Here is a 25910-nt window from a genome sequence, read left to right on the forward strand (position 1 = left end):
TCCTTCATTTCTGTTCGCACACGTACTTAAGTGCTGTTCGATTTCGCCGAGAATATATCGTGTACCAAGGCGCGTTCATGGCCGCATGCGGACGTGAGATTCCGGAACCACGATGTAAGGACCATTGAGAATTGACACTATATCGAGCAACCTATGGCGATCAGCAAAACCCACCGATGGCGAATAAATAAAGGGATCTCTTCGGCAAGATAGATTTACGAAAAAGACCGTAGATACACACTACTGACATAACTTGCGCATACTTTCTTGTGACAAGGATAGAAGATATAACGCCTATACACATTCATAACATCTGTATGCATGCCGCGATGACGTTAAAAAAAAGCGAGATTTTTTTTCTTTGTAAGCCTACATACATAGACATTTGCTTATAAAGATCTCGCAAACGTATTCGGGGAACCTATTGAATAGATGCTAGCACTGTACACTCCGTAACACTAAAATTGTTCAAGAATTTATCCACAGCAACTTACGAGGCGCGCTGCCGAAAAGGGCTTTCTTTGATGATGCAAAATTTCCGCACAAAAGGGACAGAGAAAAGTGATGAGAAGGCTTTACAGTATCCACGCAAAGAATAGGAAAAAGCACGCTGCGACACTACTTGTAAAGTTAACGCACATACTTTCATCATGTAGGAATGGTCGTATTTGCGTCCATTCCTTTCGTCTACATTTGCGCTTATTCGTTCTTGCGTATTTCCGTTTGCCATGTAAATCAAGGGATCTCTTAAAACATTTACACGGGTCATGTAAATGGGTCATGTAAATGAAGGGATCTCTTATGCACGTAAAGCCCTCTGGGCTGGACTTCTCTGCGATAAGGTAGCCACGCCGCCTACAGGATTACTTGACTGAGCTATGTCGGATGCCATAGTCGGAAGTTCGAATCCTCGTATAGATTTTTTTTTAATCTGAGGATGGTGAGCTCGAATTTCTCCTCCTCCATTGAATTACATCTCCAGGCTTGGAGTGGCGCCGGACACCGCAAACTAGTAGGGCTTTACTAACTCAGGTACAACCAAATTAGGAAGGCCCACTAAGCTTCAACAAAGACACTCCCTCACCAGTACAGGCATTGGCCTTCCTGATAGTGCAGTATTCGGCCACTACCTCCCTCATGATTCCTACAATTAACCCATGGCCCTCAGTCTCCAGCAGCTGCGGAGCACCTGACCAAAGCGGTGGTCAGACCCGTAATGCAGCAGAGAGTGCTAAGAATCTCTGGACCCGGACAGGCCGCCAACGGAAACTGACCCTGTCAACCTTTAACACCCGAACTCTGTCGAGTGGGGCTAGCTTAGCAGGACTCTTTGAGGAACTATCAGACATTGTTTAGGACATCATCGGTCTTAGTGAGATTAGAGAGAGAGAGAGAGAGAGAAAGGCAAAGGAAAGACAGGGAGGTTAACCAGAGATTATCTCCGGTTGGCTACCCTGTACTGGGGGAGGGGAAAGGGGAAGCGATAGGTGAGAGGGAGAAGGATTTAAAAAAAAAAACGAAACTACACACACACGCACGTACACACAAACTGTGTCTGTGGGCACTGTCACGCAGCCCGCAAACGCGTTCCTACTGTGATGCAGTGCACCGTACAATCCTGAGTCACACAGTGAAGTCACAATCTGTCAGAAAGTCCAGTGTCTTTTAAATACCGCAGCAGCGCCTTCATGGCCGATCGCGCTGATGTTCGCGTAGGCCAGTGTCCAAGAATCTTGTTTTCTGACAGTGGGCGCTTGTCCAGTTTGTCTAGGGTGGCTGAGAGGACTGCTCTTTGCGGGTTGAAACGAGAGCACTCACAAAGAAGGTGCGCGATTGTTTCATTGCACCCGCAGAAGTCACAAAGTGGGTTGTCGGACATTCCGATAAGAAACGAGTACGCATTTGAAAATGCTACTCCAAGCCATAGACGAACCAGAAGGGTACAGTCGCGTCGTGGAAGCTCGGGCGGAATACGGAGTTGTAAAGTAGGGTCCAGGGTATGAAGTCGTGCACTTGTGAAATTGGATGAATTCCACTGAGCTAATGTCAGGTCGTTTGCCAGTACGGCAAGTTTTTTCGCTGCGTCGGCTCTCGAAAGTGGAATGGCAACGCACCTGACGCCGTCATGGGCAGATCGGGCAGCTGCGTCTGCTCGATCATTGCCGTGTATGCCACAGTGACTAGGCAACCACTGATATATGATATCATGTCCTTCGTCAACTATGCGATGGTGTACTTCTCTGATCTCTGCGACGAGCTGTTCATGTGATCCATGGCGCAGTGCTGAGAGTACACTCTGTAGGGCTGCCTTGGAATCACAGAAGACTGACCATGCATGCGGTGGTTCCTCCTGAATGAAATGGAGAGCCGCACGCAAGGCTACCAGTTCAGCAGCTGTCGTTGATGATACATGCGACGTTTTTAGCTGTATTTCGATGGATCTTGTTGGTATCACCACAGCAGCAGCTGAACTTGCAGATGTGACTGAGCCATCGATGTAAACGTGCACGCGGCCGCTGTGCACCTCATGTATAAGTTGTAATGTGGCCTGCTTCAGGGCAAACGACGGCATGTTAGCCTTTTTAGAGATTCCTGGGATGGTGAGGCGTACTTCAGGTCTGTGCAGGCACCATAAAGGTGTGGATGGTCTTGCTGCAGGCATGTAGTTAATTGGCAATGAGCTGCGATTGGCAACAATCATACGACTGATAGCTGCGTGTGGCCTTTCTGCGGGTAGAGCGGCAAGGTGGTGAGAAGGTAGTCGGGCAACGTGGCGAATATGCGCTCTGAGAGCGTCGGTTACCACGTACGTTGTTATTGGGTGATCGCGAGCTATGACAATCGTTGCCGCTGTAGACGCACACCTCGGAAGGCCGAGACACGTCCTTAGGGCTTGAGCTCGTAGTCCCTGGAGTACACGCAGGTTTGTTTTGCAGGTGTTTCCAAGCACAGGGAGGCTGTATCTTGCGAAGCCGAGGAACAAGGCGTTATAAAGCTGCAGCATTGATCGCACCGATGTGCCCCATGACTTTCCGCCGAGAAACTTGAGGAGATGTATTATTGTCAGCAACCTCTTCTTTAGGTACGAAACGTGCGGGCTCCATGATAGGTCGCGGTCGATAATTACCCCTAAAAAGCGGTGTTTACGTGCATTTGCAACTGCTTGTCCGTTGACACTTACAGAATAACGCTTCATTGCCTTCCGAGTGAAAGTAACTAGGCAGCATTTCTCTGAAGACAGCTCTAAGTTCTGTTTTCGCAAGTACAGTGATGTTAAGGTAGCTGCCTTTTGTAGCCGTGCTCGTACCTGCAGTCGTGTTACAGCAGACGCCCAAATGCAGATGTCGTCGGCATAGATTGATACTTGAACTGTGTTGGGCAAGCATCTGACTAGGCCAACGAGCACTAGGTTGAATAGCGTCGGGCTCAACACTCCGCCTTGCGGTACTCCACAGAACGTTTGGTGTTGAGTCGTGGCGCCTTCCTCGGTCATCACGAAGAAATGCCTGTCAGTCAAATAACTGCACAGCCACTGAAAAGTGCGGCCACCGATTCCTGCTTTAATCAGAGCCTCTATAATGGCATAATGTGCTACATTGTCATAGGCGCCTTTTATGTCAAGGAATAGTGCCGCAGTGAGTCGTTTCATCCGTTTTTGATGTTGAACATACGCGACCAAATCGATGACATTATCTATCGATGAGCGCCCACGCCGGAAGCCAGCCATAGCATCTGGGTACACGTTGTAACTTTCGAGGTACCATTCCAGGCGCGTCAAAATCATTCGTTCCATTATTTTCCCTATGCAGCTGGCCAGAGCGATGGGGCGGTACGATGACAAGTTTAACGGTGATTTACCAGGTTTGAGAAGTGGAACCAAGCGGCTGCATTTCCATTCACGTGGAACCAAACCGTTGCGCCAAGACTCGTTGTAAAGGTTTAGCAGCATGAGGCGTGCATTCTGCCCAAGATTGGCGAGCGCCGCATAGGTAACGCCGTCCGGCCCAGGTGACGAAGAGCGCCTGCAAGTCGCTAGTGCCGCTTCGAGCTCCTCCACCGAAAACATTACATCCATGCGGGAGTCCCGTGGCACAGGAGTGGCACATGGTGTAAGGGCGCGTTCAGGCTGCGAGCTGGCAAGTCTTGAGCAAAATTCTTCGGCAACGTCTATTTCGCTGCGACCTTGTTGCAAAGCGAGGGACTTAAAAGGAACACACTGTTGCGGTGATACACGAAGTCCACGCACAGTTCTCCATATCTGAGATAATCGCTGACGTGGATCCAACGACTCGCAGAAACGTTTCCATCTTTGAGATTGAAGTGCATCAATGCGGCGTTGAATCTTCTTTTGCATCCGCCTTGCCTCTCTGAGATCATGGATGGATTTGGTTCTCCTGTATCTTCTTTCAGCCCGCCGGCGAACTGCTCGTAGTCGCTGCAGTTCGGCTTCAAATTCTTCGTATTTCGGGAAAGGCTGAAAAGTACGCGTAGTATCTTGCATGGCTTTTTGAATTTCGATTTCCAGACTTGAATGGTTCCCTTGTTGACATACTTCCTCCATGTGCGACCGAAACGCCGACCAGTCAATTCTCCGGAGTGTCGTGGAGGGGCATTTAAATAGTCCCTTGATCTTCAGGTACGTCGGAATGTGGTCGCTTCCACGGGATTCGATGTCTGGAAACCATTGCACGTTTCCTTCAAGACGCCGAGAAACCAGGGTCAAGTCTAGGCAGCTGCTGTATGTAAGCCCGCGTAAATATGTTGGGCTACCATCATTGAGGCAGTGAAGGTCGTGCTGTGTGGCAAAGGATGCTAGTCTCCTTCCCCTGGAGTCCATCTTCAAGCTCCCCCAAAGCGGATGGTGAGCATTAAAATCTCCGGTGAGAATCGTAGGGTGGGGTGTCGCTGATAGCACGTCGTGCAGTCGTTTAGAGTCGAATCCGCGTGAAGGAGCAAGGTAAACAGCAACGAGTGTGAATGTAAACTTGTTCGTTTTCACAATTAAACAAACGTACTGGTTGTCGTCGTGCGGCGGGACTCGGTGCAACACGTATGTCAGATCACATCTAATATATACAATTACCTTGCTTGCAGCACCACAGGTAGAGGACATGAATGCCTCATAGCCAGAAATGCGTATAACATTCTGCACGTTCGGTTCGCAAATCACAAGTATGGGAAATCGGTTTTCGAAAACGTAGTGTCTGAAATCTGAAATTCTCGATTTGAGACCACGGGCATTCCACTGCAGTAAGGATGCTTGCTTGACTTCCTTGTGGAAGGGCAGCGAGGGGCGGGCCATGGTGCTATGCGATGCTTTCAAGTACTGGAGTCAGCGCGTCCAGTACTTGCAGTGCGCTACGAGCAGCCGGAGTGTCCATGTTTGTCAGTAGTAGACGCATGACATTCGTGAGGGATTTGAGCATAGCAATCACTTGTGAATCCTTGTCTCGCACTTGGTCAACTGAAGTGATATCGCTTCTGCAGCGATAAGGCGACACCACTCTCGGAAACGAAAGTCTACGACATCCTCTTTCGGTTCAAGGGAAAAGTCTCGTCCGGCAACGCCACCTCCTGTTCCATCTGTCTCCAGTAACAGCACGAATGTCAACGATAAAAGCGGCCCTGCTATTCCTGCTTCATCAAGTGAGGTGTGGCCAGCACTGCCGAAGACATGCCACGCGCCAGAGCCACAGCACATGACTCGCCACTTAACGTCAAATGTCACTTCAGTGAGATTAGAAGAACAGGTGAGGCTTATGCAGTGCTGACTAATGGCCATGTCCTCTGTTATCGAGGTCTCCCAGATAAGTAGCAGTACGGAGTAGGATTCCTAATCTATAAGGGCATAGCGGGCAACAGTAGCGAATTCTACAGCATTAATGAGAGGGTAGCAGTAGTCGTAATCAAACTTAATAAGAGGTATAGATTAAAGGTGGTACAAGCCTACGCTCCAACAACCAGTCGCGATGATGATGAACTAGATCCGTTTTACGAAAATGTTGAATTAGCGATGAGAAAAGTGCAAACTCAGTATGCTGTTGTAATGGGCGACTTCAATGTAAAAATGGGGGAAACGCAGGCGGGTGAACAAGCTATTGGCAACTACGGCGTGGATTCTAACCCTCAGGGATAGAGATGTTGCTGGAATTCGCGAAAAGGAATGAGCTGTGAAAGACGAACACCTTCATCAGGAAGCGTAGCAACAGAAAGTGTACCTGGAAAAGCTCTTATGGTGAAACAAGAAATGAAATTGGTTTCATACTTTCTGCTGATCCCAGCATAGTGCAGGAGGTAGAAGCGTTAGGTAGGGTAAAGTGCAGTGATCATAGGTTAGTGAGGGCTAGGATTCACCTCAATTTGAATAGAGAAAGAGCAAAATTGGCCAAGAAGAAACAGGTCAACCTAGAGGCAGTAAGGATAAAGGCAGGTAAATTCAGGCTGGCACTTGTAAACAAATATGCAGCCTTAGAACAGAGAGATGAAGATGACATAGTGGAAATGAATGAAACCGTGACTAGGGTGGCTTCAGAGGCAGCAATTGAAGTGGGAGGCAAGGCACCAAGGCAACCAGTAGGCAAGCTCTTCCGAGTAACAAAGGACTTAATAAAGAAACGACAAAGAACGAAAGCGTCCAACTCAATAGATAAGATAAAATTCGAGGAACTGTCAAAACTGATCAACAAGCCGAAAATAAGTGATATTCGAAATTATAACTCGAAAAAGACTGAAGAAGCAGTAAGAAATAGACGCAGCCTGAAATCAGTGAGAAGGAAACTTAATTGGCATAGGAGAAACCAAGATGTATGCACTGAAAGACAATCAGGGTAATATCATCAGCAATCTCGTAGGTGTAGTAGAAGCAGCGGAAGAATTCTGTACTGACCTGTACAGTATACCCAGAGGAGTCAGGATACCTCAATTCGAAGCAGTAATGAACAGGCTGCAGAGACTCCTTCTATAACTAGGGATGAGTTCAGAAGGGCCTTGCAAGACATTAAACGGGGAAAAAGCTGCAGGAGAAGATGGAATAACAGTCGATTTAATCAAAGATGGAGGAGACATAATGTTTGAAAAACTGGCGGCTCTCTATAGTAAGTGTCTATCGACTTCAAGGGTCCCAGAAAACTGGAAGAATGCAAACATTTTACTAATCCACAAAAAGGGAGACGTCAAAGAATTGAAAATTATAGGCCCATTAGTTTACTCCCAGTATTATATAAAATATTCACCAAGATAGTTTGCAATAGAATAACGTCAACAGTGGACTTGAGTCAACCAAAGGAACATGCTGGCTTCAGGAAGGGATACCCTACAATGGATCACATCCATGTCATTAATCAGGTAATCGAGAAATCCGCAGAGTACAATAAGCCTGTCTGTATCATAGAGTTTCCTACAAAAATTACTAGAGGGCACTCTGGCACTGCAGTCGTTGCACCACCATGGGAATTATGGGAAATACATGGATTTGCCTGATCTTCGTGCTTGTGAATTCATACGTTGTTGTGGCTTTGTATATTACGCCATATCAATCTTATTGTCGTAAATTTTAGAGCAATCTATACTCTTCGAAGTGCAGAAGACGCCGGGAACACGCACGATTGCTATTAATTGCAACGATTGAACTTGCCCCGGTGGCCAATTCGAAACGCGGCAAGCGTCTCACGACACTGGCATGCCCGCGATAGGGGCGTTTCATTCGTGTCGATACATGCCTCCGTGGCTTAATGATTTCAATATCAGGCTTGTGTGCTAGAGTTCCTGTGTTAGAATCCTGTCGTCGAACAATTTTAATGATGTTCATTTAATCATTTCTTACGCAATACACTGTTGAAAACGATGAGTTTACAAAGTCAGAAAGCCGTTTGAAGCCGAAAGGACGAAGTTTAGGCAAATCCGTGTACTTCCCATAATTCCCATGCTGGTACAACCACTCCCATTGCAGCTCCCATAGAAACTAGCGCCAGAGTTCCCTCTAGTAATTTTTGTAGGAAACTCTTTAGGAAAAAGCATTTGATTGAATAGAGATACCAGCAGCCATAGAGGGATTACGTAATCAAGGAGTACAGGCCGCTTACGTAAATAGCGTGGAAAATATCTGCAGAGATTCCAGAGCTACCTTAATCCTATCCAATTTTTTTAATTGAATAGAATTTATTGATAGGAAAGACAGAGAGGTCAACCCGAGCTAGTGCGCTCTAGTCAGCTACTCTGCACCGGGGAAGAGGGAAGGGGAGTGAAAGTCCTACACACAAAAAAAGTAGGAAGATACCTATAAAGAAAGGGGTCAGACAAGGAGACACAATCTCTTCAACGCTATTCACTCCGTGCTTGGAAGAAACTGGGAAGGCTTAGGCGTAATGATCGACGGTGAATTAATAAGGAACCTTTGGTTGGCAGATGACATTGTCCTCTTCAGCAACACTGGAGACGACTCACAACAAATGATTGAGGACCTTAACAGAGAGAGTGTTAAGAGTGGGGTTGAAGGATAATAGTCAGCCTCTAGAGTCTGTGAAGGAGTACGTTTACCTAGGCCAATTACTCACAGGGAACCTTGATCATGCGAAGGAAATTCACAGAAGAATAAAAATGGGTTGGAGCACATACGGCAGACATTGTCAGCTCCTGACTAGAAGCTTACCATTATCATTGAAAAGGAAGGCGTACAATTAGTGCATTTTACCGGTGTTGACATATGGGGCAGAGTCCTGGAGACTGAGAAAGAAGCTTGAGAACAAGTAAAGGACCGCGCAAAGAGCGATGAAGAATGCTAGGCATAACGTTAAGAGACAGAAAGACAGCGGTTAGGATCAGAGAGCAAACGGCTATAGCCGATATTCTGATTGACATTAAGAGGTAAAAATGGAGCTAGGCAGGTCATGTAATGCGCAGGTTAGATAACCGACGGACCATTAGGGTTACAGAATGGGCGCCAAGAAAGCGCAGTTGAGGACGGCAGAAGACTAAGTGGGGCGATTAAATTACGAAATTCGCGGGCGCTAGTTGGAACCAGTTGGCGCAGGACAGGAGTAATTGGAGATTGGAGGGAGGGGTTTTCGTCCTGCAGTGTACATAAAATAGGCTGTTGCTGCTGCTGCTGCTCATGATGATGATGATGATGTCATCTTTTAGTGCTATGTTTAGAAACATCATCCAATCTTGTTGGGCTTGATGAATATGTTGGGAATATTTTCTTTCCCGCTGTGAAACGTTTGTAAATGGAAAGCAGTCGCACAAGGAAACACACAACATGGTTGTAACATACAAAAGTACGGCAAAAGATAACTTCGGAATGTGTTGCGTAAAGCAGGAAGTGAGCCTGCTATAGCCGTTTATCATACTGAGTGCACAAACAATATAGACTAATGAACTAACAAGGCACAACTATTTCCAATAGATGTATAAAAACAGGTGTGGATGTGTGCATGGAAGCATGCAAGGTGCTTGAGCTAACATAAGCATTTATTGCTGGACAAATATATTTAAAAAGAAAGCCCACTGCAGCTGTTGCAATTACGTATTTAAATATGGAGAGAGGGAAATAATTTGCAAGACAGGTCACAATGATAAATTAGATAATTAGGGCTTTCAGTTAATAAACCTTTAAGCATCCTCTTTTTAGGCATATGCTTATGTTGTAGATATTCATCAAGTGATTCACTGTTCTAGATGCCCCAAAGCAACGCAATTAAATATGCGAGACACTAAAGGAGGAGAGGATGCTGCAGATTTATTTTGGAGCTCGGCAGGCGAGCATTCTTTTTTTGCATTTCGCCCTAATGGGACTACCGTAACCAGCAATCGAACCCACCTCCTTGTGCCATGCAACAGAACAGCGTGGTCACAGTGAGCCACCGCGGCGGACGTATGTTACAGAGTGACACACCTGACCAAGGCTATTGTGCCTTGTAAAAATTTCCAGCTGGAATGCGCGTCACGATTCCCGTTTAGTAAGCTAGCTGGCAGTGAACTTCATTTCAGGGAACAGCGAATGCCTTGACGACGGCATGATATTATTTAGCCAGCTTCATGGAAATGCCGACGCGCTTCATGGTATTCAATAAGTGTTCGATTTCTGGGCATCACAATGGACCGTAGGCTAGAATGTCGTCAGGCTGTTAAGAATATTGCTACGCCATCATCACAGAGGATCAATTTCCTTCTGCCCGTAGCTGGTATATACGCTGGGGCAACCACCCGACGTCTATGCTATAGTTACATTCAGTGTTAGTTACCAGTAGGATACTTTACCAGATTCCTCTACTGTCGCAATCGGTCAGCCAGTACGAGCACCTAGAAGCAATGCACAGGAAAGGCATTCGACCATATCTAGGAGTTCCTCAGCAAGCTTCGAAAAAAAGGGTGTACGAAGCTGAGCCGTGCCCACTCTAGATTCAGGCGTCTCAGGCTCTCTTGAGTCAATTGCTATGATAAATGAATCTCTCCCCCCCCCCCCCCCCCCGCAAAGCCTTTTTCGAACGTATAGGTGCCAGGAAACATTCACATTGCGCTGCTTGCGAGAGAAAGGCAAAAGATAGACCCACCCTGGGCATTTGAAGATATTACCTGTAGCTTACGCGTACCGAGACTGCATTGAAAGACCACTGTTTCATCTGTAGAAGCCAAGTTCATCGTTCTGGGGCACTTGACGACTATAGTTACCAGAATAACATCCAGGCGTACACAAATGGTTCCCTCAAAGCGGACGCAGAGCGCTGCGCTTTGTCTACCATCTTTGAGAGGTACACAGTCTGGCCGGTTGGACCACGTGACCTCATCAACAGTTGTCGATGGTGTGGCTGCTAAAGCTAAAGATTCTGCCTGCACGAGATATCCTACTCCTCACGGACTCGAAGGCGGTGTTGCAACAACCCTATTTTGGTTTGCCATTAAAGGGCCCCTCCAAGCCCCATAGAAAATTTTGGTTATACGCTGGAAATTGTTACGTGTCCTCTAGGGAGCGTTCTTCCACGAATATTTTTGAAATCGGCTCATTAATAGCCGAGATAGAAATATTTCAGTGCCACGAACCCATGATTTCAGAAGGCGAGCTCCACTGCCAAGCTAGACGCTCTCTCCGCTTCGCCCCTCTAGCCTCCGCAAGCGAAATTCTTTCCCGCGTTCTCGCATGACGCATACGTCGCAGGCCTCGTATTCATTTTTTTTGCTCCTCGTTTTTTCGTGCCGCGGCGCACTTACGTTGTTCCCAACTGCCTGCTTTGTCTGACTTTCCCGTATTGTGTTTTTCGACTTGACACCCCAGAGGAACGGTTCCGTGGTGCAGTAATGCGTTTGTGTATGCCGCTTTCGCAAATTATGTTGCTCGTTAGTAGTTTTATGCTTTTGTAAAAAAAATACGGCAATGTACTCTCGTATATGAATTTATATATATATATATATATATATATATATATATATGAATTTATGAATTGAAATACGGCGCATGCACTCTTTGGCGTATATAACAGACCCCGGTTCTTCCTTAAGCTCTTAGGCTAACGTTTGACCCCTGTATCTCTTTGGAAGGTTTGGCTAGAAAGTAAGGTTGCACTGAACTGTCTCGAATGTACCTGCTGTTCATCCAGCAGTAGATGATGGGGTTGTACATGGAGTTGGACATGGCGAGCCAGTAGATGGCCAGGTAGACATGCTGGATGTAGTCAGACTGAGTGATCTCCGGGTGGTGGTGCGTGGCCAGGAAGTACACGTGGTACGGCAGCCAGCAGACGGCGAAAATTACCACCACCACGATCATCATCTTCACAATCTGCAAGAGGTGAGCGAGGGAAAAAGAAGTGGGCATTTGAAAAGAAGAAAGTGCACAGCGGAAGCTCACAGAAAGCGGGAAGAGAACGTCACAAGTAATTGGTGTGCCGCACAAGCGAAATCTGCCGATGCCTAAGACCTGCAGGCACTGGTTGCAGGCAAGCATTGGTCGGAACAGGAGAAATGATTTGTGTCTCAGAATCGGCGCATTCAGAAAAGCGCATCGAGAACGGCCGCACAGCGAGATACTATACTGCGACGGTATAAACGCGTGGTTTCCAGTGAATACACGCCTGCTTATTACGTACTTATATCTTTAAGAGCAAGCTTTCTCGTTAAACAAGCGTGAGCAATAACAAGAAGGAAAGAAGGAAAAGAAGAAGCAGAATAAACTCACTGAATTAATTTTGAAGCAAGCGATATTCGTGACGAGCGAAATTGAACCTTGCATGGGAATATGTGCCAATTTGCGTTAGCGCTGAAAAGTTAGTTTTGTTAAGTACTTTTATGTTGCGGATGAAGTCGCTGAGCCGTTATGGCCCCTTGAAAGCGAATCCTGGCATCCCTCTTCGTATTCCATCCGCTTCTCCTTCAACGGGGCACAATAAAACTGTCGTTCAAGCGTATACTGCTTTCTGCATGCTGTCCGGGTGAGTATAACATTGAAGATGCATAGCGGCGACATATAATGCACGCTAAACCACCTAAAGATAACGGGACAAGTGTGAGTTTCGAACACGTCCGATAGGTTTGTGCGCACAGCTTGATCATGTTTACGTAAGAAGGTTGTCTATTTTCCGTGCAACGGTGACAGAAATTTGTCGCCGCGAGTTCATTTTCGCTGAGCCGCGCCCAAACCTTTCCCCTTGCCACATTTTTTTTTCCTTGGTGAGATTGCGTCCCTGAGGCGCACACTGAACAACACAATCGCGCATGTCACGCGGGAAAACGTTCTCCGAATGTAAAGCAGCCGGGAAAACGCTGTTCAGATTCATTGTTTCCGCTTTGCTTGAGATGTCCTCAAGACTCAGTGGTCGCCGACTGAGTTCAAAAGAACAAAGCGCGTGCGAAAAAAAAAAATGAGGAGGCGCGGATGAATGGAGGCAACTCGAAATGTGCCGTGCACAGTATGAATACAACAAAATGAAAAATAAGTCGATAAAATAACACCAAGAAAAAAGAAGTCAGCCGGTGTCGCGCACTTACGGACAGCTTGTCAGGTTGTCAGTGACGGAAAGTGTACACGGTGAAAAAAACAAAAAAAGAGGCGAGCCACAACACGGCGCGGGTGCACTCATCACTATGCGCATACGTTCTCTGCTTCGAAGACGGGCGCGCGAGCGAGAGAGAGAGCTGGAGCACGGGTGTACGGGGCGCCACTTGCAGTATAGGCTTTGTCCGCTGACACGTGCCTGGGGTGCGCGCCGCCGTCCCAACACCTGTGGACGCCGTAGCGATGAGGGAAACAAGGCACGGCAAGTGCGCTTCCAAAGTTTGAAGTGAGCCTGTAATGGCCCGCGCGGAATCGGCTTGCGCGCCGCGCCGCGTCTCCCGCCCTCGGGGAGGCAGCGTACCGACGCCGTGTCCCCGAGGGAGCGCCAAGTCCGTGGCGAAATTTTCGCTCTTGACTGGCGAAGTCTAGCGGGCCTGACGCGTTCGAGTGCTTCCGCTGTCGGAAGCTTCAGAACTTAAATTTTACCAAGGCAGCTGGGCGCGGAAAATAATGCCGCGTCTGAACATCGCTCGTCTTTCAGAATTACGGCATCAGCCTGGCAGTCCCCTTTATGATCCGTACGGAAACGGGGGAATCATTCAATGTCCTTCAACACGCATGAAGCTGAGAAGGGTTTCGGCTGACATGCGTCGAGCTGTAGGATTAAGTAGCTATTCCCTAAGCTACAATATCATTCAGCATTTCGTTGAGGTGGCCTTCAAGGCTGAAATAAGGTTTTATGGGAGACGAATACCGAATTTTAGTGACAATAAATAAGTAGCCAGCATACGTAATTTCAATTCAGCCATTCATATCTCAATTGCAGCTATGGCTACATATCTCTTCTGTTTGAAGCCTCTCCGTTGAAATTTGGTTGTGAATGCTTCACGGCAATGCTTTGAAGTTTCTCGCGGTTGTACGTAATGCACTCGATGCTGTTGAAAACAATTTTTTGATTCAAACAAATTGGAGAGTTTAACAGGTTGAGTTAAAGCAATGCCAAAGGAGGAGGACGAAAGAAAGAGAGAAGGCACGTATGTGATCAGGAAATGTGTCTGGTTGGCTACCCTACACAAAGCAACGCTATAGGTGAGTTATACCAGAATATAGTACGTAATATAGCAATGCATTTCGCGAAATAAGCGATAGCCTTTAGTACTATGACTGTCTTAAAAGGTTACGTGTTTGGCCCAGTTGGCGAGAGACACACACTCATTGGCTTCTCTCCGGTCTTCAACGTGATGGTGCAAGCTTGAACGTCGCTGAAGTGAACAAGCGAGAGAGTGGGTTTGGCCTAATACTTGGATGACCTGCCACACTGGTCCAGCTCTCCGAAAAAGCAAAAATGTTTCCATGGCGCTGACTACGCGCAGGCGGTGAGCTATAGACTGCGTGATATATATACTTAGCTGGTGGATATTAGAGCAAATAACCTCGTAGAACTGGCGTGTGAAGAAAACGAGCAAAAAGACACCGTAAGTACTAAGTTTGAAGACCCGAACACTAGGTTAATAATGTTTGTTCTCTGACTGCTTGACCATCCCGTTGTTATCGTTTAATTGCAAAGTTTCGTCCGATCAATTTGTTTACATTTCAGGTGACACACCTACAAGCGCTGCTTATTCACGCGTCGTACAAGGCGTAAAATAAGTTGTTTGAATATGGAACTGGATTATGAAGCAGTCGGATTTGACTAATGTTATGACACCGATTCTGCATTTCGTTTTCGTTTCGCCTCCCGGACTAAGCGCTTTCCGTCGGTGATACCGTCGCGCTGTGCGGCGCTTGACAGCAATCAAAGACGTCCACGTGACGGCAACGCCATGATAAATGAGTGGAGAAAGTGTTTAGCGTGGCCAAAGATGAGCCAGAGAAATTTTGTTGCGTATTTTCTCTAGAATTTCTAAAGCAATAGTCTGCACGTGCATGCATCCGGAGCAGTTTCGTGCGCATGACGTGACAGCTGAGCCGTGCAGACATTGGCTTTGCGATGCTGCTGCGGCCGCCTGCATTTGACGGGTGAGCGGCACAAGTCGCGCTTTTCTTTCTTTTTCTTCTCTTCCTTCTTTCATGACTGCAATATAATACACTGTCGACTTATCTTAAGTTCTTCAGTTTTGCAAAGTGAATGCCAAATCGAAAAAAAGTAGGTTATATTTTTTAACTATCGCGCGTTAGTCAATTCTGTGCCGAGAACCGCCATCAGCGTTGCGTACGCGGTATCCCAAGAAAGAGGGACACACGGGGAGAAAAGTAGCGAATAATAGCCACCATCAATCCGACGACCGCGTATTTGAGTATCTAGGCAAACGAGGCGAGCGGAGGCGTTTACTGCGCGCGTGGCTGCAGCGCTGTTGCAAGACGCGCAAGTCGCTGCGGCCACCGCGCGCGCCAAGTGGTGGATGCGTCGGAGGCTGGCGTGGCCGGCGCAGGTGGCGCCCATTGCTTGCGCGGTTGTGCCACGAGGAGCAGCCCTGGGCGCTGCGGGACGCGGGTTCGGCACCGAGTTGAGATGCAGGCCGCCGCCTCGGCCGCAGCCGAACCCAGAGGCGAACGGGGTCACGTCCCCCGGGGCCGCCGCCACCAGCATTCCGCGGCGCCGAAGAGCAACGCCACCGGCGCTAAATGGCTCGGCGGTAATAGGGCGGCTCGCCGCCACGCGTGCCTTGCTGCTCGCACGCTTTTACGCCAGTCTGCATTTCTAGCCGCATTCTTTCTTCTTCCGCCCCGCTCTGCATTACACCTCTCGCCGGCCGCACTTTCCGGCGCCGAGCCCGACAGCGGGTACTTCTCCGGTTTCGGAAATCAGGAGTCGTAGCAGACTCCCCCAGCACCGACCGACTCCGCGCTCGCCTTCTGTTTCTCTTTTGTTCTCCCCAAACTTTCGGTGCAAAGACCCGTTGCTTGATATAGGGTGAGGCACAAATTCTATTCCGGGTGCACGCGAGAGTGAAAAACAGAGCGCCGCTCGATGTGTCCCATTCAGAGGGGAGTTCTTTCGATCGCGAGCCGGCACTCCGCATACGCTTGACGCTGTTTGCACAGCCCTGATTTCTGCGAGAGCAACTGACTGTGGAAATCAAGATTGGCTACGCAAGCAGGAAACCGAAATGCGAGGAAGAGAAAAAAAAAAGAGGAAAGAGGAAACTAAGAGTACGGTCTACAAGCGTACAGGCCCGGTCCAACGTATATATGTGAACATAAGTGTCCATAAGGGGATTACGGACGTGAACACCTTTACGTAAACAATACGCTCAACTCTCAAAGATGGCTTTTGTAGTATAATTGAGATTTAGATTAAGCTACACACAAACATATATATATATATATATATATATATATATATATATATATGAATAAGAAGAAAGGAAAACAAACGGGCCCGCTTATTATTACTCAAATCATGAGAAGCCAACAAACAATGACACGAAGGACAACATAGGGGAAATTATTTGCTGTTCTTAATTGAAATAAAGAAACGATAAATCAATGGAGATGAGCATGGATGAACAAACAACTGGCCGCAGGTGGGGAACGATCCCCCGTCCTCGCATTACGAGTGCGATGCTCTTGCCAATTGAGCTACCGCGGCGCAATTTTACCATCCACTTTCTGGGGTAATTATGTTTAATTCGTAGATTGAAATATGTGGCGTAAAATAATTAATTTAAAAAATAATTATCATAATTACTTCAACTATTCAAATGAACATCTTGATTTCTCGTAGAAGTAATGGCCGCCTAATCGAGTAATTTAGATCAAGGGTTAGAATTGTGCTATTTGCCATAGACAATCTTTAAAATAAATGGTGCAGCTCAAAAAAAAGGAGCACACACTCTCTCTCTCTCTCTCTCTCTCTCTCTATATATATATATATATATATATATATATATATATATATATATATATATATATATATATATATATATATATTATACTACAGCTGCCGTGGTTGCTTAGTGGGTGTTGTGCTGCTAATCACGAGGCCGCGGGATCAAATCCCGGCCACAGCGGCTATACACCCGTGTACTTATGTAGATTTAGGTGAACGTTAAAGAAACCCACGTGATCAAAATTAATCCGAAGTCTCCCATCACGGCGTGCCACATAATGAGATCGTGGTTTTGGCACGCAAAACCCCACAATTTACCGTGTGCGTGCGTGCGTGCGTGAGTGTGCGTGCGCGCGCGGGCTACATCTTAGCAAGTATAAATTTGGACATATTTGCGAGTATACCCATGAATTAGAATGAGTTGTTTGACGGCCTTCTCTCTTCTACCATATGATCACACAAATATGTTATGGTAATCATCATTCCAACGCGCACCGGGTGAGAATGTGTAATAGCGCTTTCCATTCAGAGAGGGGATAGCAAAGCTCAGTCGCAGCGAGACTAGGTTTCGGAGGTGCACAGACAGCTGCGTTGGGAGGTTTTGTATTTCTATTTAGCATGCCCAGCTTCGTGATGCGCCAACCCAACAGATCTCTTTTTTTTTCTTTGTTTGACAAAAGGGTTGGCAGTGCATGGGTATTTCTCATGCGCGTATGAAAGGCACCTTAGCTAAAGGGGTAGTCGCCGGCAACGGCCACTGCCATTGCTGCCGTCCTTCTTCATTGACGGGAAGTTCCAACCGTCTTCGTTTTCGAGAGAATGACTGTGAATCACTCGGGTCTCGCACAATAATTGTACCCGAGCAGAGTGAGGCATTGCTTAACTTAAAGGCGGCCTTCGAGCCACTAAACAAGACCTCTTCCGTAAGTAATTTATCGACTGACTATTTAAACAGGGAAATAAAAAAAACAAATTGCAAAGTTAAGAACGTTAACCCGAGAGCCTTACGAGGGGAAAAAAACAGAATATAGAAATGAAAACATAGAGAAAGAAGGGCTGCTTAAATTAAGTTTTCAGCCCAACATCAAGTGCGACCAGTTTGTCACCCTGAGTCCGAGCACGTATCTAAAAACTTTTCAGTGCTTTCTGTTAACGCGGAAAACGTTATTCCTTTTCAGATTTATTTTTCTTGTTGCCAAGAGACTTGTGGTGGAAAATAAGGTGTAACCTAGTTTGTAACTCCCCATACCACGTTATCAAAAAAGAAGAAAACGTAGTTAATAGTAATAGCAAAATAAAAATCTAACAGGAAACTGCGTCATTTTAATATCATTTACTATTACGAGTTGCCTGCGCCTATGGTCTGGCGAAACAATAAACCTTAAGCAAAGAGAAAGCGTAAATTAGGGTCTGTATTCACAAAACCTCTTTTTCATAAGAACGTAAGAAATATCGTCTCACAAGGGCATGCTGCTGCTGAAACCTTTATAACAGGGGATTGGTTGAACACAGTCGCTCGTGGCGAGAAAAGTCTTGTACCGTGCGCGCTGTTTTCAAGAACCCCTCGCAAGATGTCGCCACCAGTGCTGCTTCTCCCACGCGGCTCCCGCTCCCCTACTGACGCCCCGAGTAGCAACCACAGGGTCGCCAGTAGGAATCTGACGAGCAGAGGAATTGCGAGCGCGCACGGCAATCTTTAACACTGCGGAAAAACTACGCAACTCTCCGTCGCACCGTTAAATGCATACGGCCAAAGTAACCAGAGCAAGGTAGACGATACAACTTCTGATCAGACACGCGCATCTAAAACAGTCGCGAGGAACATCGCATGACCGAAGTTAGTCCTTATGAAAGAAAATAGCGCGGAATCTCCCATTCTAGCTTTTTAGGCGTAAAACCGCATCCGTTACTTTTACTACAAATTACCGGGAAGTTTGCAACACTAAATCGTGCTTTTACTTTCGGCTATTGGAAGGGATATTTCGGTCCACGATACGAACGGTGCAGGCTGAAATGTCTGCGCGAGAGCACGCCGGTAGTCGTGTCCTGTCGGCCACCAGCCGTAAAAGAAGGCATTCGGAGAAAGTACCTCTCTTGTTTCGCGGTGTTGTGCCATTACCACAAGCCCGGATTCCGAATCTGCAAGATGCAGAATCTATCCTGCGAGCGCCCTAATTCTCCCTTCACAAGTCAAGGTGCTGAGCCGTCAGGCAGCGGTGTCCTGCGGGAGAAGCATCGGCAGGCGACGTGTTTAGATGTGTCAGCGTGTGCCAGACAGCCCGGCGCCGCACCTCCTTTTGCATGGAGGTCTCCGCGCGCGCGAACTTTGAACCGGGTGGCCAGCGCGGTCGCTGGTTGGACCCCTCGGACGACCGTCGTGTGCTGACTTTGTATTGGGCCGTTTGAGTGACAATGGTTCCTCGAGGATTATAAAAGCAGCGACGCGCTGCCTGAAAAACAGGATCCGCCGACCCACCGGGAGACAGTGTCGCTCCCGACTGGGGTGAGATGTGTCACGCGTTTTCGCCGGACGTCGCCGTGCGAGAACAGTCGCGTTTGTTGTGAGCACTCGGCCCCAGTGCCGACCCGTTCATGTCCTGTATGATAACCTGTATATAATGTATAAAGTCCCTTTTGTTATTCTCATCGACGCCAGGCTCGGAGTCTTCGCTACCAACGCTCTGTCACGAAACGGGTGACGAGCGCTACGGGACCACAAAGTCGTAATAGTGGTGCAGCGGTGCAAAGTTCGTAACAGCGGATATATACCGCGGCTCTGGAAAGGACAGAGAGAAAGGAGGACGAAATTAAATTCCGCTTTGTTCTGGAGCGAATATAAAGAACCGGCATTTCTGGACACATACAGTCCCAGCCCCAGAACAAGACACGGAAAAGCGGCCGAGGTTCCTGAATTGTTCATCAGGAAGTCAGCAGAGAACTCTGAACTCTCGAGAGGGGGGCCACCGAGCCTTAAGGACCGACTCTCGCGGGCCGCGGCCACCTTCCCCCTCCCGCTCGCAGGGAGCGGTTTTGGAAGATGAGACTAGCGGAGCCCAATGAGAATCATCAGGCAGAGACACCGCGCGCGGAGATGGCATGCCAAGCCGCTCCGTGAGCGCCGGCCGCAGCGCGCTCTTCCTTATCGCCGAGACGGCGGTTCCCCTTCGGGACTCGGCGAGGCGAGCGTCCCCACAGCGCGCGGGGGCGCGATCACGCGAGCGTCGCCGGGGGCGGACTGGCGCGGCAACCGTTTTACGGGCTCCTCGCTGATTGTGCCGAAACAACGCCCTGTCGCCGGGCAAGCGGGCCTACCATGGTCCCTCCCCGCGAACAAGAGCGGGGACAAACGAAAAGGAGGTGTACAGGGGGAAAGATCCGGGGAGCCGGCGGGGCATTTTTGTCCCCGGAGGCATAAGTATGTTTCGGTGTGGAAATTGCGCCTTCTCAGCCTTCCGACGGTGTGCGAGAAACGAAAGGGAGAGAAACGACTAAGGGCACAGGGTGAACAGATCGAATGAGACAAACATCGAAACAACAGCAGGAACAACAACAAAAAGAAGTGGAGAGCAAGAGAAGGGTGCAGAACACAATAAAGGAGTGGAATGGGAAGCTACTGCGCTGAGAATCTGTAAGCGAACTCCACGTGGATTGGAATGCCGCAGCTATGGGGGCGGGGGGGGGGGGGGGCGCACAGATTGCGCTCGAAACGGGATTAAAGTGTGGCCCGCCCTTGCGAGACGAAACAGCGTTGCAGGCTGCTCGGCGCACGGATGCTCCGCGCACTCTCCGATATAGGCATGTGGAGAAACTCGCCTTTGGGTGTTGAGAACGTGGCTGTCCATCTCTGGAACAAAACAGAGCTACGAATTTTTGCTACGAGGCTTTCGCAAGACCAACGAACAAAATGATCGATGGGTGGGCTAGTTGTCAATTGATTATAATAAAACTACGAGTGCTAAAGGCACACAAGACGCAGAAAAAGAAACACGCACCCGACGCGCGTATGGTGTGTGCCTCTTTCTCGACGTACTGTGTGGTTTTAGCGCTCGAAGTTTTTATATTAATCCAACTAACAAGTAGTCCTCCATAAAGAAAGCAACAAAATCCCAATAAAGAAAGGCGTCAGGCAGGGAGATACGATCTCTCCAGTGCTATTCACAATGTGTTTACAGGAGTTATTCAAAGACCTGGATTGGGGAGAATTGGGGATAAGAGTTAATGGAGAATACCTTAGTAACTTGCAATTCGCTGATGATATTGCCTTGCTTAGTAACTCAGGGGACCGACTGCAATGCATGCTCACTGACCTGGAGAGGCAAAGCAGAAGGGTGGGTCTAAAAAATAATCTGCAGAAAACTAATTTAATGTTTAACAGTCTCGGAAGAGAACAGCAGTTTACGATAGGTAGTGAAGCACTGGAAGTGGTAAGGGAATACATCTACTTAGGACAGGTAGTGACTGCGGATCCGGATCATGAGACTGAAATAATAAGAAGAATAAGAATGGGCTGGGGTGCGTTTGGCCGGCATTCTCAGATCATGAACAGCAGGTTGCCATTATCCCTCAAGGGAAAAGTTTATAACAGCTGTGTCTTACCAGTACTCACGTACGGGGCAGAAACCTGGAGGCTTACGAAAAGGGTTCTTCTTAAATTGAAGACGACGCAACGAGCTATGGAAAGAAGAATGATGGGTGTAACGTTAAAGGGACCCTGAAACGATTTTGGCGATTTTCTACAAACGTACTGAGTCGTTAGAGTAGGTTCTTCTGATCATTAATTGATGCATCTAAGTGCTCTGCGTAAAGCGTGTAATTTATTATAAGGTTTTAAAAATACACATCGCTGCCGATCGCAGCGCACTGCTCGGCGGAATTTTAAGCCGCCCCTACCCATATGATGCAAATAACCCATATGGCGCCACATGGGCGAGCTATCTGATTGGCTGACCAGGGCGCGTGGTCGATAATTTTTCCAACTTTATGGTAAACAAATGATGCTCGTAATAGTTGGAATGTTAGTTACTTTGTTTTTGTAAAAAGAAAATAACTTAAAGAGAATACACAAGAATAGTTTTTTAGTACACTTGAGCACTTCCGGCACACAGCAAGTGTCGTCTGCTTGTGTTACAACGTGCGCAGTCTTTGACGAGAGCTCCGCCGTCAGTGTCGATCAGTCTTTTCGTGAGCACGATGAATCACCCTTGTTGCGTTGTGGACTGCAAACCTAGCGACCTGCAAACCTCGAGTCCAGTATTAGGGCAAACGCAAGCGAAAGGGGACAGGGTCTGGCCGCTTGACTGTGCCGGGATGAGCCACGAGATGAGCAGAAGGGCAAATGTGAACGGTCTGCACGGTGCAGCCACCTGGTGGCACAGAGCTCAACCATACACAGTAGCAGCAACGAAGTGTATTCTTTGCTGCTGGTGTGTATTTTTCGCAGGAGTGTAATCATCAACACGTTGATTTATAAATGTTTAAAATGCTTTACACTTGGTTAGAGCAATATTAGCGCTTTGTTTGACTGGTTAAGCGCTGCGCCAGCAAGTGTCTGGACCGTGCAGACCGATCAGGCTGCTCACGTACGTCTACGCTAAAGTTCCTTCATCAGCTTGAGTTTATGCCTCCAGTCATTTGCCGAAATGACCAGCTTGCCTGTTTTTAGCGGAGTACCGGACACGTTCGGCGCTACGACAGAATGCTGGCAACGCACGCTGCTTCGATAGCTCTCGGTCGACGGCCAAGCGGCTAGCGGAGAGGTCTCGCGCGGGAGGGGGCGTGCTCCTAAACAACCGGAAGTGAACGACGTGACGTCGCATCGTGACGCTGAACCAGCAAAGGCGGAGCTTAGCGCCGCTCGCTCGGCGAGCGAGTTGAGGAGGAAACGCATAGCTAGGGAGGAGGGTAACTTCTAATCGCTTGCAGCTCCATTAATACGTAACGCTTCACTTAAATTGTGGTGCGAATGTTCTACTCAAGCTGTACCCTACGCGCCTACAAAATTTGTCCGAACCGTTTCAGGGGCCCTTTAAGGGATAAGAAAAGAGCAGATTTGGTGAGGGAACAAACGCGAGTTAGTGATATCTTAGTTGAAATCAAGAAAAAGATATGGGCATGGGCAGGACACGTAATGAGGAGGGAAGATAACCGATGGTCATTAAGACTTACGGAATGGACTCGAAGGGAAGGGAAGCGTAGCAGAGGGCGGCAGAAAGTTAGGTGGGCGGATGAGATTAAGAAGTTTGCAGAGACAACATGGCCACAATTAGTACATGACCGGGGTAGCTGGAGAAGTATGGGAGAGGCCTTTGCCCTGCAGTGGGTGTAACCAGGCTGATGATGATGATGATGAACGATAAAGTACCCACACATTTTTGTGTGGTGCGTTTATGCGCTAGACAGCACACTGTCTAGCGCATTGTGTTGACACCCGAATAGCGGTTAGCAGTGCTGGGAGAGGGGATAGTGCAAGGACTGGAGCTATTAACATTTGTACACTATCATCGATGCAAACAGTTTATTTTATCTTGCCTTCTGATAAAAAACAAAAAATAATAATTCTTGACGATTTAGACTGTTCTCGTCAACCACAACCGTTTGCTCAAGCGGCACTTGCATGAAGCGCCGAGTAATGTTACACTAACGCCTAAAAGTATCCGAAGTGCATTTATCAGCACAAGCAATGACCTAAGTAAGGAAAAAAAATTCTGTGGTGATTTAGCGGTAAATTACGTCGCATCCATTTGAGGTACTGGATTCCATGATTTGAACCGTGTTCACCACATTTCGAAGTGTTGTTCCGGACCTCACTAGACATACGGCCTGCCTCTGCGAGGAGCGAAGTGCAACTGAGGTTGGCCGGAAGCAGACCACCGTCAGTTGCACTGTATATATATATATATATATATATATATATATATATATATATATAATTATAAATTAATGGAAATTAAACTGGTTGAAGAAACAACCTGCCGCAGGTGGGGAACAATCCCACGTCTTCGCATTACGCGTGCGATGCTCTACCAATCGACGGTGAGGTAGCTCAATTGGTAGGAGGTGGTATATATATATATATATATATATATATATATATATATATATATATATATATATATATATATACGCGTGTGTGTGTTTGTGTTTCACGTGACCGGCTTTCCACATTAAACACACATACATATTATCCCATTTCCTACTCTGACACTCCCAATTCCAACGCATTAAAGTGACACCGCAAGTTTGAGACTACAAACGGGTGTGCTCAACCATAGCTGACAGAGCCTTATACTCCAGTGCCGAGTTTCCCACTTGGTGTTTGGGTTAGTACATTCGTCATATAAAATCAAAGAGGTTTTGATTGACATCGCCCAACTACAAAGAACGAAAAAAGGATTCGATCCCTGATGAAATACTGAGCTGTGTAGAATCCCTCGGTATGACACGTTGGGGCAGGGGAAATTGTTTGATGACCCATCAACGATGCCATTTGCAGGAGTCGGTGCACAAGGGCGTATCCAAGTGTTCTGACTCCTTAGCCTTATACGTACGGTGTCACCCTCATCGACTTCAAAGCCGCTCACACACTTAAGTGTTCCTGCCAACTAGCCCCAATGCAAGTCTTAAATCTTAATTCCCTGTTGAACTCAGTCTGCCACAGTGTCCTGGGATTCTCTCCTCTGTCAATAGCAATTGTTACATTTGTCAAGCAGGCTCGAGAACGCTTCTTTAGGCATACTCTAACACGGACAGTCACGTCGGAGGTGCCTGATCGACTCCTCGCCGATGCGATTGTCGCGAGGTGGACTGTCGGCTATTTCAACTGCAGCCTGTTGCACCGCGTTAGTGTACGCACGTCCTTCTTCTCCCTATTTCCTAAATTTATTCTCTCATTCTATCATCTTTCATTTGCTTCACCCATTTACGCCATCACAGGGTAGTCAACCGGCATTTACACGGGCTAACGTCCCTGCCTTTCCATCTCTTTTTTTTTCTCCTTGCACTCCTCATCGGTTGAATCTGTGCGTTGTTTGTTGTATGCCGACTTACGAACGTCAAAGTTGACCTGGACACCATAAATTAAGCGTTTGCCTTTCCTGTGCCTCAACGAAAGGAGCTGCCTTTTCGGAGTTAGTCATTCCTCATTCTGGCACAGAAATTACGAACAAGAGGCTGTAGAGGATTCTTTAAAGACAAGAAGGGTTTAGAGGCCCACTGTGCTGGAAAAGCTTTATCTCTTGTTCGTGCCAAAAATCGATTGCCTTAGCACAACGGCAATTGAATATGCACGTGCTTTCGTATTCACTCTTGACTACTGAATACAAATTGAGTTTCTATTTGCGCTTAAGAGGAAGCTTCAGCTCCAGGGCTGCTATTTAAATACATGGGAACGGAGAACTCGTTTTTCTCGGTAAACACTGCACCGAATTTGATGAGGTTTCATAAAGAAAGTTCTAATCTAGTGGCTGTAGAAGGCGGAATATTGATTTGCGCCATCCATTCTTTAATAAATATTGTTGAAAAATGCAAAATTTGAACAAACGAAGCTATCACATTTACAACTCTGCAACTAAGCAATAAAAATTATAACGCAATTCTGTAAACTGCACCTAATAACATGCCTAAAGCGAACAAAATAGATGCCTAACACAACGCTCTGAAGTTTACTATGACTATGCGAATAGGGCTTTTACAAAACTTACTTAAGCTTTGTACCAAGTTCACGTAAACTGTAAATCAAGACAAAAAATCTTTCCGTTTTAGATGCTCCAACGGATGCAGTTTACAGAAGTGCGATACTTGTTTTTGGTGTACAGCTACAAGTTTGTAAACTTTGTACTTCTATCAATTTGCAACTTACCAATCTTTAGCAATCTTCTAAAAAAAAACCCTTCCAGGCTTTTAATTAATATGCCGCTTCTACCGTCACTGGAATTTAACTTTCTCTCTCGAATGCAAGCAGTTTCATTCAGATTGGTCCTGTGGTTGTTTCATAAAAGCATTTCTGCGTTTGAAAAGTAGGCTGTGTCTGCCCATATTGAAACTTGAAAAGGTTCAAGGCTGCGTCAGTCTTATTTTTTTAGTTTATAGTTACTG

The 25910-nt window shown here is 47.2% G+C and overlaps 1 protein-coding gene across 12 annotated transcripts in view; it reads right to left on the reverse strand.

Moving 5' to 3' along the window:
- Positions 1 to 25910, reverse strand: part of LOC139049454 (tachykinin-like peptides receptor 99D) — an 880050-nt gene that overhangs the window by 11772 nt on the left and 842368 nt on the right. For all 12 annotated transcript variants that reach the window (XM_070524895.1, XM_070524903.1, XM_070524896.1 and 9 more), the window contains one exon: positions 11577 to 11773. In XM_070524895.1, coding sequence (XP_070380996.1) covers positions 11577 to 11773 — 197 coding nt within the window. The remainder of the gene's footprint in view (positions 1 to 11576; positions 11774 to 25910) is intronic.

This window comes from Dermacentor albipictus, chromosome 1, assembly GCF_038994185.2.
Source record: "Dermacentor albipictus isolate Rhodes 1998 colony chromosome 1, USDA_Dalb.pri_finalv2, whole genome shotgun sequence".
Taxonomy (NCBI): Eukaryota; Metazoa; Arthropoda; class Arachnida; order Ixodida; family Ixodidae; genus Dermacentor; species Dermacentor albipictus.